This window comes from Nelumbo nucifera, chromosome 1 (assembly GCF_055504915.1).
Source record: "Nelumbo nucifera cultivar China Antique chromosome 1, China Antique-T2T, whole genome shotgun sequence".
Classification (NCBI taxonomy): Eukaryota; Viridiplantae; Streptophyta; class Magnoliopsida; order Proteales; family Nelumbonaceae; genus Nelumbo; species Nelumbo nucifera.
The window spans coordinates 33,514,023-33,527,907 of NC_142649.1; the positions used below are offsets into that span (position 1 = coordinate 33,514,023).

Here is a 13,885-nt window from a genome sequence, read left to right on the forward strand (position 1 = left end):
TAGGGCTCTTTTGGATGGGGATCATATGCTATTAAGCAATACAAAATTAACTTAGGCCCTGTTCTTTTTACAGGAACCTACTTTCCCGGGTCGGTGGGTCAATGCACTTATCCATTCTCTTTTGTTTAATTTACCCAGGTAAATGTTCATGGTTTTTAAAAATGAATCGGTGACCAAACCGGTCAGGGGTCCGGTTATCGGTTTGAACGGTCTGATCATTCGACCTGAACGGTCGGCCTGTTCTGACAAAAAAAATTAAAAAACGGTCAAAACCGTTCGAACGATTCGAATGGTTAATTGGCTGGTTCAGCAGTTTGTTGACCAAAATCAACAGTTTTAGGGGAAAAAGCAGCGGAACCAGTCAGGCCAGTTTTCTCGGTTCGACTGCCCGGTCCGGTCTGGTTTTGAAAACAGTTTTAACCATTTTAATTTTTTTCATTTACCCTTTACTTGGGAAATTCAACTTATTCAAATTGAGAAAATCAATTTTAACCATTTTAACTTTTTCATTTACCCTTTACTTGGGAAATTCAACTTACTCAAATTGAGAAAATCAATTTTAACCATTTTAATTTTCCATTTACCCTTTACTTGGGAAATTCAACTTACTCAAATTTAGAAAATCAATTTTTCCATGAATCCCACATGTCTCCAAAATAAGATCATGGGTAAATTGATCAATGGCAACTACAATCCCAGTGGCCAACATCCCCCCTTCAAAATCCCAAAAACAAACGGGGCCTTAAATTATTGATGGAGAAGGCTTTTCTAAATTATTGATTGAGAAGGCTTTTTCTAGTCGATGCCTTTTCCCTGGAGTCAGACTATGGGTGCAATTTTGCCCATCCAAAAAAAAGCATTTGAGCGCCGAAATGCAGTAGAATTAACTGAGATACAATTCGCATGTACCTTTTGGTGCGCCACAATTAGGATGTTAGAGGTCGTAATTTGTGGTGGACCTGAATTGTTAGAGGTCAGACAGCTGCCATGAATCCGAAACAAAGAAAATTTTCACTGGCAAAAACACAAGGAAGAAAAACCTAATGGGAACCGTTCCAGTCATCAGTGTCTGTACAGTTTCATCAAGGATAACGCACTGTGTCCAAGCAAAATAAAGACAAATCTAAGGCAAGGTTGATTGGGTGAAATGTAATATGTACAAATACAGAGTGAACTCAAAGAGAGTGAATTCAGAGCTTTAGCAATATTTAACCAGTCTCTAACAAAAGGAGCTCTCAGCTCTTCTATATTGTCAATGTTGTATGCTAGCGCTCCATCACTACTTCATCAAAATTCCAGTCCCTCACAAGGTCTCTTCTAACAGCACAGCTCCGGACCAGGCGTGGTGACCCTGTGATTACTTGACCATTGGCCATAATTGGATGTGGGGTCACCTTGGATGATGTGATCATGCCGTTTGGAGTCTCTGAGTGGAGAGATGCTTTCCTTGCCAAACAGTTAACAATCCCAGAGCAGCGGCCTTCATTGTCTGAACTTGAAACAGAGTAACTCCTAAAAGATTGAGATGGACTATCTACACTATGGCACACAAGACATGCTAAACTCATTGTAGATCCTGAAGTTCCTTGAAATACAGGTAAAGAGCTTTCTGCAAGCTACATTCCAAAAAATGCAAGGAAATGTATTATCATTAGTATGAATTCCCACTTTTCTCCGCATATCACATTCTATTACACTCGGTGCAAGAGAAACAAATACTCAACAACTAAAATTCATCCTAATGAAAAGGGAGGTAATAAGCGATCATCTCAATGATCCAATAACTAGAGTAATAATTCAAGGCAAAGTTATTTATTAGCTCGAAATATCTAAACTAAAATATCCTTCTCCAGCTAAGCACAGTATCAAAGATAAGAATATCAGCATCTTCTGCACTACATTCTATATATAAACATCTCATATGACAAAAACTATTCCATGTAAGTGATCACAATGGAAATTAATATTGTGAAAGGTAGGCAAGGATGTGATCTTACTTCTGCAGCTTTCAAATCTTAGGTGAATAAATGTCTTTAACACCATTCATTTTGGACAGTCTCATCTCATCAGAACAAAAAAAGAAACAGTCTCATCCCTAGTCCCTACCATAATGACAAAGAAACCCAATTTGTTCATGTACCACTCTACTTCACTTTGGCTACTGACTTTGCTCTCCTGAAACCAGGACCCTAAGTCAGGATATGGTATTCCAGATGGAATAACTATGTGGCCTTCCATCTGGTGTGTGGGAAACCAGTAAAAGTGTAAAACCACTCAGAAAAGCACCCTATCTATACCAAGATAATGAGATGCAAAGGATTAAGTTGATTTATTGTAGAATAAGGACAATACAATCAAGTGGCCTAAAAGTTTGCTCTAAGTTTTATATTATAGCACCCCTGAAGAAAAAATTTGACCACTGCAAGCTATAAAGTTTTAGGTAATATAGGTACTGCCATCAACATCAGAGGAATTACGCCCTACACAGTGTTCCTTGTGCACAGTGATGACAGATATCATATTATCATACGCCAATATGGCTAGAATTGTTCTAGGAACCATTACAAAGGTTTACCATTAGGAACCAAAACAAGAGCAAACTTGATGTAGGATAGGTAGGGGGTCCTACGATTTTCAGATCTTGTGGTGAAATTTGTAGCTTGGATGATTGATGATGAAGAATATAGATGGAAAAGCAAGTAGACACTTGATGTTGACCATAGAATGAGATGAAGATCAGAAAGAATTAAAGGAACTCTTGCTATTAGAGTAAACAGAAAAGAGATAGATTACTTAGAAGAGAAAAATCAGGAGGAAAGAGAAAAGACCTGAAAATGGTCAGAAATTACTAAATGAATTATTTTACCATAACAATTACAGGAATTTCTATAAATTGTAAGCCTGGAAACTACTATAAATAGTAAATTTAATTTTTGCTAAGAATAGTAAATTCCTAGAAAATAAAGTCATGTCATTAACCAACTTAGCTCAATCTTGGGCATCTAAAATGTAATGGTTTGTTTGGATTTGGTGAACAATATAAAAATCACTTAAAAGGAAAAAAAATAAGAAAGAAACAAGTGACCACAACTAGAAAGACACAAACTGTGTTCAAAAGTTTCAAATTTATGTTCCCTTATTTTAAGAGACTATACCTCAATTCTGACTAATCCTACATAGATTATTCACATATATCCTCCCATGTCTGAAGAAATATGACTATAAATTTTTTCTATTGTAGTTAATTTTAGGTAAGGATTTTCTTACCCTAGGAAAATGAGAAATAATTCTTGCTCTTCCAAATCCTTCAACATGAGCCAAATAACTCCATTAGGTGATAAAGTTATTTCACTTGGATGTACATTTAAAAATCAACTCAATAAATATTCCTTCATTTTTTCAATAACTAGGATATCCCTATGTTCCCATGAACCAATTATCTTATAATCCATATTGCCTGGAATTGACACTCATGATCTCAAAATTCTCATCTTGTCTATACTTGTTCCATATTTCTAAATGCACAACTTTCCATTTCATACAATTGGTGATCTTCATTAGTTGTCTTATGAAATATTTCCTTCAGTAAGATGAATACACAACGACCAAAACACTCCACATAGAAATCTCAATTCCATCCCCCTACTCTAATATTTTTTTTTCTTTTTGAACAGCGACAAGAAAAGAAATTTCATTCAATAATTAGAAAATAGAAAAGGTAGAACAAAAGGTTGTGACTACAATTAATTGGAAATCAAAATAGCTTCTGCTATCCCACCCAACCCTTGCATTTTACAGCACATCCCAAAAAACAGTTGACTATTGACTCCCTATTTTGCCAGGCCATCCGCCAAGCTGTTGGCTTATCTTTGTACCCGCTGAACCTCAATCTGCATATCCTTTGAAAACCATTTAAAACACCTGATTTCATTTCTGAAGCACCAAGCTGTCTTCACTCAACAATCACTCTTTGTGCTCCCATCTCCTTGGCTTTCCAATGGTTGCTGCCTTCATCTCTACCCTCAGTAAAACTCCTTCTATTGAACCTGAATACATTGCAAGAATACCTCCATTCTAATCCCTTATTACTCCCCAAACACTAGATGTCCCAGGGTTTCCCATACTGCTCTCATCAAAGTTTAACTTCCACCAACCTCTACCTTTGGTAAGAGGCTAATTGAGTATCGTTTTTCGCAATAAATCACTAGTATTGATGATTCCATGGAAAACTTCATAACAAAAGGAACTAACTTTAGGTGGAATAGGAGCACACCAGACTACTTCTATCAAGATTTTGAGCCCATGGACATTTGCCCCCATTAGATCTTTCAAGAATAGTGCATCTAATACTTTCATAAGGCAAGAATTAAAAAGGATTCCGACTCTCTTATATTTCTCCTAAAACCCAAATTCCAATCAAACCCAAGGGTGAGGTAGAAGGGATGACAAGGTCAAAGATGGGTTTACCTTTAAGGCTAGAGATAGTAACAGTTTTTTAAAAGAGAAAGGCACAAAAAAAGCACAAGGGCCATTTTGCACCCAAGGCAAGGTGTGCACCTTTTTGAAGCAAGGCACAAAAATGCAAGAAAAATCTAAAAAAAAGGCAAAATTTTCAAAAAAAATGCAAATTATCAAAATACTAAACAAATTTTTAATTAAAAATATAAACTTTAATTTTAAAATAAATGCTTTAAAAAACCTATTATCTCAAATTAAAATACATAAACATAGCATGTAAAAAATATTTAAAATGAAAATCTAAATATAAAATCAAGCATAACATATAAAACATATTCAAGCATGTAAACTGTAAATCTCTTTATTTTTTCCCAATTGCATTACTCCAAATAGCTAATATGATGTTAAACATTGTGCATTCTTGATTCTAGGAGTCGCCTTTGTACCAAGCCCCTCAAGGCAAGCCCAGACAAGTCCATATTAGGGTCTAAAATTCTTAATCCCTATAAAAAAGAAAGATTTTATAACGTTAAGTGTCTTTTAAAAATGTCTTTTATTAGGATGAATGAATGAGCAACATTAGCAAATATGGTGGGTTATGTCTGCTTCAGTACCCTAATATGGACGTGTTTGGGCTTGCCTCGAGGGGCTTGGTCAGGGGTCTGGGGGGAAGAGCCCCCGACCCAGACGCCACACACACACACATAGAAAAAAATGCATAGACTTTCAAAATGTGCACGCCTGGGCTAAAGCGCAAGGTGCACTAGGTGAGCGCCTTTTGAAAATACTCCGCCTAGGACTAGGCAAGGTGCATACCCTAAAATGCGCCTAACCGAATTTCTAATCCTAAAATGGAATTTTTTTAAAACCGAATTAACCGAACCAAACAAACCGAAACCAAAAATTTTGGTTCGGCTTTTCGATTTTAACCGAACAATCGAGGAAACAAATCTTCCAAAGGAGACTCCCCAAGCCAAAGATCTTCCAAAATTTAATCTTGCTACCTGATGTGGGTAAGAAACAAAGGAAGAGTATCAAAGATGGCCTTCCAAGATGAAGGAAGGGTAGTTTTGTGTTGTAATCCAACATCCCATCCATTTTCTTAGAGCCCATAAATGCTAGCCACAACCTTATGCCACGATCTTTCAACCACAATTGGAAATCTCCACAGTCGCTTCCCAAGCAGAGCTAGATTCTTGTTACCAATGTTCCCTATTCCCAAGCTTCCATCCTCTTTTGTTCTATTCACTACATCCCACCTAACCAAATGAACCCTCTTCCCCTCCCCAACTTCTCAAAGGAAATCTCTCATCAATTTATGTATTCTTTGAACAAACACTTAAGGCATCTTGAACACAAAGATAATACACAAGTAGATTAGCCGATTGGACTTAATCAATGTTAACCTACCCCCAAGAGAAATATAGTTCATTTTCCAAACTACCAATCTCTTCTCCACTATTGGGTTCCAGAAGCTACACTTTTAGGGTTTGCACCTAAGGGGAGCCCTGAGTAATTCAATGGCCACTCACCACAAACACATCCCAAGGCTACTGTCCAAGATCCTAGTTCACCCCCCTACTCTAATATTATAGACCACATATTCGATTTGTTCATCCATATGGGCAATCAATCAAAGTATTGAAATAGGTTACTTTCGAGTATCTCTTGGACATTAGTTTTTTATTTTTAGACAAGATTAAAAAAACTATGAAATTATTGCAAAAGGTTGGGTTCTGATTATTGGACATTAGCATTCAACAATCCTCTAAAGTCCAAAGATCTTAGGATTAAATTCAAAGATATATTAATATTTTTGGAAAAGTTTTCAACCAGCAATTGACACAACCAAACATGTCAAATTGAATAAATATTTCACCTCATATATTATCCTAATTAAACATATTAATTAAAAATTATTAATTATTTAATTAGACATTAATGATGTTATATTTTCTAAAACCACAGTATACATATTTTGTAATAGGCATACATAATGATCAATGTTTTGAGGATGGGCCTTGGCACAACAGTTAGGTTCCTCTTCATTTTCTATCAAGAGGTGTGCATGAGGCACATGACGCATAGTAGAAGTGTACACTCCATGCCTCTAAGCATAATTTCTTTATTGGTAGTAAAAAGAAACTTTTATTGAAATAAAAAATAGAGAATACAGAGGAAGGTGACCAACAGTCACCCAAGAGAAAAGAACTACATCTCCAAAAATACCAACCCCATCCACCAAAAATCAAAACAACCCACCATACAACAAATAAACCAAACCCAAAGAAAAGCCAACCCCACTAAACAAATACAAGACATAAAGAACAAAAAATACCTCTCTCCAAAAGCTTAATTAGAAGCCTCTTTGCTTCCCCTAATAACTTTCTTTGACGATTTCACCTTCTTAGCAGTGCCAATTCCATACATACCCCCTTTCAGTCTTTGCAAACACTTTTGAAACATGGACTATTCGATGAGTTAGAGGCTGCCTCCAGTGTACACCTCAAGGCATTGAGTGCACCTCTCCAGGAGGCATGCCTCCAGGCATATGCCTCAAATACCTTTGAAAACATTAATAATGATATTCGTCATAGATCCTAGATGTATCTATTATTATCAATCTTCATAGTGATGTAATTTTTTTAGTATTTCTAAGTGACATATAATCAGAACTATTTAAGCAAAAGATATCCTGGAAAATAACTTAACAAAATAATGAGCTTTGCGTTATATATAACCAAATGCCTAACTACAAAGAAATCAAAATAAATAAACTTAAGACATTGAGACTAGAAAAAGATACAGAGATGGGTCTTTCTACAAATCTTCAGATCCAATCAAATAGGAAAAAATTGGAGTGGTTGATTCTTGGTTTAGAATCAAATAAAGTTGGACAATTGTTAGCCAATCAGATTCGTGTTTGTTAATTCCTTCACAAAAGTTTTCATTTCAAGAGTGGTTGATTCTTTCCTAGTGCTGCTGCCAAAGAAGAGATAGTCTTACTTCTTAACATTAAGTCAAGATCTGTTCTCTACAGTATCTCTTGCCATAATTTGAAATGTTTAGTTGTGTTTTGGAATGATGGAAGTGGCTGGAAGTGATCAGAAGCAGTTATTGGAGTCTAGGACCTTGCTGGGAGGTAAGTCCAAAACACTGAAATCTTCAGTTAAGCTGAATTGGTTCAAATTACTTAGAATGGACCCATTGATGAGGATTGGCATTGGTGGTAAAGGAAAACTGGGTTATATTACAGTAGATGTAGTAGAACCCAATTCCTCAAATCCTCAGCATGCACAATGGGTTCATGAAAGCTACATGTTGATATCATTTTTTTATCAATTACATGTTGATATCATGACTAATACCTATGTGCAGCCCCACATCAACAGGAATTACCAATGGAGGAAAACTGCTAAAGAAGTTTGGGATGGTCTTGCAGAGACTCTCAACCCTTGGATATTGCCAGGGATTATCAGTTGAGAATGCAAATAATTACACTAAACAGGAAGACATGTCCTTAGCCTTGTATTTCTCTATTCCACAGTCTTTTTGGCAGGAGATTGATGACTTGGAGACTGTACAGTGAATAGCTAAGGAGGATAACAATGTTAAATTATGGGCACTTAAATCATTTCTTACTACTTCAACCCATGCCCTTTTTGGTCTACCCCTAGCCATTTAGCCCCTTTGCCTTGCAACAGATCACTTCTTACGAGTTTTGTTGATGGTCTTCTTTGCACATGACCAAACCATCTTTAGTCTATTTTCTCTCATTGTATCACCTATTGGAGCTACTCCTGGGTTCCTCTGAATGACTTCATTTTTTATCCTATCCTTTCTAGTTTTTTCACTCATCCATCTCAGCACAATGCTACTTTGAATCTCATAGATAATAATGAAAGAAGTTTGACAAAGAGAGTTTATTAATTAACAGAAGTAATTTATTGGCACTAAAATAATACCTCTTTCAGGTGTTCATTTCATGGCTAACAACAGAAGAACCTACATGAATGTTCCAATTCTTAGTAAGAAAAACCAAATACATACAGATTGTTCATTCATGTGGATGAGTAGGAGTGAAAATGGGTTGACTGACTCCTTAGAAAAAAAGTAGGAATATCGAGGCAAGAACTTGAATGGGGCTTACCAGGGCAGGGAATGATCTAAATTACAGTCCAATTAAATTATATACTTGTATGTCAGCTGAAAGCTGTCTTGTATTGCCCACACTGTCTGTAATGTGATAGTGTGATCCTTTCTCTTTTCCTTATAATGAATAAAACTCATTTCTGTTGACTATCAAAAATAAATTAATAATGCCTCTTTCACAGAAAGGTATGTTTTATCTAAGAGAATGTATAAATTATTTTGTAGGTCTTTCAATTTCCAACTTTAAGTAGAATGAATTGAAAGACAACATGAGAATACGGGATTATAAATCATCCAAGAGGACAATAAAAAGATCACCTTCTTTCATTTCTATAAATCCTGAGGACATTGAATTGGTATTTTAATGAACTCACATAAAATTCTAAAAAGTGCACCTTCATTAACTGCAAATGATAGCACAGCACATCAAGCTCATTCAAGAAAAAGGATCTTCTGCCTATTTTTCTCCAAATCATAGGATTTACAAATCTAAACTGAGCTTTCTAATAATCTGATAAAAGATCTAAAAGAGGATTAAATTGGAATTTGACATGGTTTAATGGAGACATGGTAACACTCACAGGTGTATCAGAAACTAGCCAATACAACATCAAAATTGATTGGTTTGGAAATGAAATGAACATTGAAAAAGAAAACAAAATATTGAAAAATACAAGGTGCACAAACTATCGTATTAATATTCAGTACAAATATTTAAAATAATATGCATTTAAAAAGTCCAAACAGACATGGAAAATCAAGTCCACTGTCAAATTCTAGGGTGGTTGTACAGGAGAAAGTCAGAAAAGTTGAGAATCATAGACCTAAATTAGGTTACAAATGTTGTTTAACCAAGTTATACTACAGATAGGGGTTGTTTGCATGTGAATATTTTGTTAAAGAATGGTTCTCTTGCCAAACAAGGGGCACTGAGGCAGCAATTATTTTGGGCTGCATTGTAATTTGGGACAGAAAAGTATGCTAAACTGGGAATAACATTCCCACCACCAAGTTATACAAATTGTTTCAATCTTAACTTTAAATAAAATACATGTTTACTGATCAAAAAAAAATGTCAAAGAATGATACTCCATTTCTCTGCAGTGCAATTTTATTTGCACTAGTACAAATTCATGAGACTGCAAATGAGAAGAATGCAAATTTTTGTTCAAGTTTTCTTTAAGGTTTTATGTTACTCCACATGCAATGCAAACAAACAAAATAAGACAAAATCTGAAACTAAAATAACTCAGAATTTGCACTCCCATACATTTGCCGCAATGCAACTGAAATTGCAATGCAAAAAGGAAAGCTATAGTGCAGAAAATCCAGCATAATGACGTGTAAAAGCCAAAGGAATGCAAAAGTATAAAGTTAAAGCCTATTAATAAAAGCCAAAAAGAACAGGAAGATTTTGGCTTCTACCTAGAAAAGATGAGAATTCCATCCTCAAACTTGTAAGGAGCACATAATTACCAGAACAGCTTACTACAAACAACTGGAAATATCTAATTTACCTCTACTGGTATAGATAATAGTTTCTTTACCCAGCAACCCCTTTTGGTCCATGCTAGTGTAACTGAATCTCAAAGTAGTTTGGCCTTAAAGATCATGGTGAACCTTATGGTAAGTAAATTTCACTTTTTAAAGTCACATTTCTTGTTTCTCCCTTCTGAAATTAATAATATTTTATGTTTTAAAAGAACTAGATTGGTGCTAAGAAGAAAAAAAAATGGAAATTCCAGTGGATTTAGTTCTGAATCAAAATCAATCTCAATCCAAGACATCTCAATGAATTCTTTTTTTTTATCAATAACTCAGAAAATCGATTTCATTAAAATTAAATAAAGCAGAACAACCAGAAGTTGTGAAGAATACAAAAAGGACGCCAGAAGTCCAAACCCCCAAATATTACAAATAGGCCCAAAACATAGACTGTCTTTGTACCCCTTGTTTAGTCAAACTGTTGGCCGGTCTTCAAACCCAATTAATTTGAATCAGCATATCCCTGGATAGCCTTTTGAATCTCCTTAGGTGCCAAGAGACTCCTTCCCCTTTCCATAACCAGTCCACAACTGTTTTGGTATCACCTTCAATAATTAGCCTTTTCAGGCCCAATTCCTTAGCTTTCTCAAGGGCATCTCAATGAATTTTCCAGGCTCCTAACGTAGTAACATGTGTTTCTGAGCCAGGGAGGCAACAAAAAGAGCTATTACCCAATACTTGTCCCGTCTATCTGGGGTTTTCAAAGGGTAGATTGGATATGGACCCAACTTTTGGATTTTACTTGCACAAAGTCACTGCTCTCCAGCATAGACCTACATTCTCAACTTGTCAGCCCAAGATTTTACCATTACACCAAACAATGTCCCATGTCAAAAAGGCAACAGCTTCATATAAATTTATCTTTTCTTCCAAAAGAAAAAAGAAAAGCTTCATATAAATTTGATGATGAATCCTCCAAGATTGGTCAGGTAAGAACTAATGCTGTTATTAGTTACATTGCTTCTAGAACTGAGATTTATTTTCTTAGTGGTGTGGCTTATAAATTTGTTTCAGAATTGCACAGTACAAAAGCTCAGCAAAGGAAATAAAATGATAAATATTTAGAAAAGAATAGGAAAAGAAAGAAATGTCTGTGAGAGAAGAGAGGCAGGGTGGTAAAATCATCAACAATTCAAAATGAGGGATAAGAAAACACCAATAACAAGCATGATCTTGGTGGAAGTGAATAGTAGGAAAGTGAAGGAGTACAGAAATAGGGGAAAGAAAGGCTTTGGTATCATTTTTATCCTATTTTGTTAGCTTAAATGCTCCATTTCTAAGGAGGCCTTGGTAAATATAGCCATAGAAACTGCTGTTATAGTTCTTCCACTGAAACAAAAAAGTAAACAGCAAAGATATTCCAAAGTAATTCGCAAATAAAATAAATAAATAGCAGAATCTAATCTAAGTGTCCCTCTTAAAATAAGCTCCTGATTTGATTTCCATCCATTTCTTATAAATTAAGACTGGGTAATATGAGACCAACCTAACCCCTATAACTGCTTGTTGTCAACTTCAACCTGCATTTCTAAATTGATAAGGTAAGGACATTAGGCTGAAGCTGCTTCAATTATCTTCTCTGACAGTTCAGAAATAAAGCATCATTTCATTTGGGGGTGAGGGAAAGAGGAGGGGGAGTGTTCTTTTCAGTTATTTCCAGTTTCATAAAATATCATACAAAAACAGCTATAGTATATACTAATAAAAAAGCAATAAATGAATTAAATGTTTTGTGCCTGAAATGGAACAGTTACCACCCTATTACCTCTATAAATGAAGAGTGAAAGGTATATCAGAAAGGAGTAAAAGCTACCAAGACTCGTTGCTAGACATTCTCAAACTGCAAAAAAAAAATCACCATGCCACTTAACTTGCTCAAGCTTTTTCTTGCATTTCAATACAAGTTTGAGGCACTTTAGCCAATAAGTTTGGTATTCCAAAGATAAATATGCCTCTGCTGCATAAATTCAAACTTGGGGCCATTTACTCAGCTGCAATCACATTCTTGCTTCTAAGAAAATTAAACAAACCAATTCTTGAGTAGTAGGCAGTAGGCACCAAAAAACACCATTCAGGATAGTTTAAGAAGACTTCCAGATTGAACATCTGAATAAAAGCCAACATTTTGTATAGCTGCCTAACCTTCTTCACAAATTTATCAACTCCGTGTTCCTTAAATTCCATTCATATTTACACCAGTCATGTGCATCAACACTTCTATTCCATTATTAAGCCTTTTCTTGAACATAACGGAAAAGAAAAGGAATGAAAAGAATGTTAAAGCTGTCAAATACTTCAATGCAAGTTAGTGGAAGGAACTAATGTATTATGAAGAAAAATGCACCAAATATGTCTCACAATCTCTATCAGAAAAAAAAATACATATCCTTAAATTCTATTCAATAAGAGGGTATCAGGAATATTTGTTATAGTCCAATATCTAGCAAACTGGATTCATCCACCTATGACCCTCCTGCACTGACATGAACCAGTTCTCTAATCTAATCTTTGCTCAAAGGGTTTTATCATGCACTATAATCTAAGCAAGAAACAGCCACATCTTAATGTCATAATAGATGTAATGCTTCCGACATTGCCAATTCATTGAAATCTTCCCTGTAATCAGTCTCCATTGCAGATCTACCACAGCCCGATTTTATTTGCTTGACATGAAAAAAAACTAAAATCAATAAATTATAGTCATACTGATATAAAATACGAAGTTGTCAGAGGAAATCTCCTTGGAAATTACATTACATTACAATTTAAGAAAATACAACCGTTACTTATGATATATTTATCATCTAAATCTTAGAATGTGAACTCCCATCATCAAAAACCCTAGAGAAGCCTTAAACTATTCAAAATAATATCTTCCTATTCTCCTCCGGAAAATTAGAGGACACCCACTTCATAATAGAATCTATTCATCACCAAACAAAAACAATGAAAAAATCAAGAAGCAATCAAAATTTAAACAAACTTCTACCAATTCATAACAAAAACGTTGTGGGTACAACAGATCTCAGTAGAGCCAGATAACCCACAATCAAATTCAATACCAGTAACCAAAAAATTGCACTAACGATCAATGAATTATGTGCACTCGTACAAAAATTAAGCAACATTAAATAATATATTGAATCAATCAATCTCGAGAGACGGAAACAGAGACAGAGGAGACGAGGATCTGAAAACTAACCTCACTGCTCAGTAACCGTTTGAACCTGTGGGAGGAAGAGAGAGAAGGATCTACCCTAGGAGACTCCAATATAAAAATAGATAGAAGAATCTCAGAGAGTCAAGAGGGGACGACACCCATACGGATAGGAAACCTATACGAGTATGATACGATTTGTTCTACGTATAGCTTTGCTGTTGATGACCTGAGCGAGCAATACTAAGCTAAGTAATGAATCTGGTTGACTCAGACGATGACAAGAGAAGAAATCAAGAAGACGATGGATTCTAACACCAAAAACAAAAAGAGAAGACGATGGATCGCAGGTTTTTCAACACGTGTCGCGTTTTCCACAACAGATCGGAATAACGCCAAAAAGAATGTACGTTATGAACGAGTTCGATCGCTGAAAGATTTCAGAAAATATTATACTCCGTGAATCCAAAAATCGTGGGCCAACTGGGAGTCAATGTGGAAACCACAAAGTCCAATGGGCATTTCCTTCTTATATAAAAGTCCAGTGGGCCTCTACAAGCACCCAACAGCCAT

General features: G+C 35.5%; 1 protein-coding gene across 2 annotated transcripts; it reads right to left on the minus strand.

The window, feature by feature from the left end:
* Positions 1 to 988: 988 nt before the first annotated feature.
* Positions 989 to 13,599, minus strand: LOC104612044 (PyrD). 2 transcript variants are annotated; one of them, XM_088899456.1, is made up of 3 exons: positions 13,358 to 13,599; positions 11,921 to 11,995; positions 989 to 1,616 (listed from the first exon to the last, which is right to left on the minus strand). In XM_088899456.1, exon 3 carries the CDS (start codon positions 1,566 to 1,568, stop codon positions 1,266 to 1,268), a length of 303 nt encoding a protein of 100 aa, XP_088755582.1. In that variant the 5' UTR covers positions 1,569 to 1,616; positions 11,921 to 11,995; positions 13,358 to 13,599; the 3' UTR covers positions 989 to 1,265. The 2 variants fall into 2 exon arrangements, with proteins under 2 accessions (XP_088755582.1, XP_010277654.1); XM_010279352.3 differs by lacking the exon at positions 11,921 to 11,995 and having other exon boundaries at positions 13,358 to 13,596.
* Between the last annotated feature and the right edge of the window lie 286 nt (positions 13,600 to 13,885).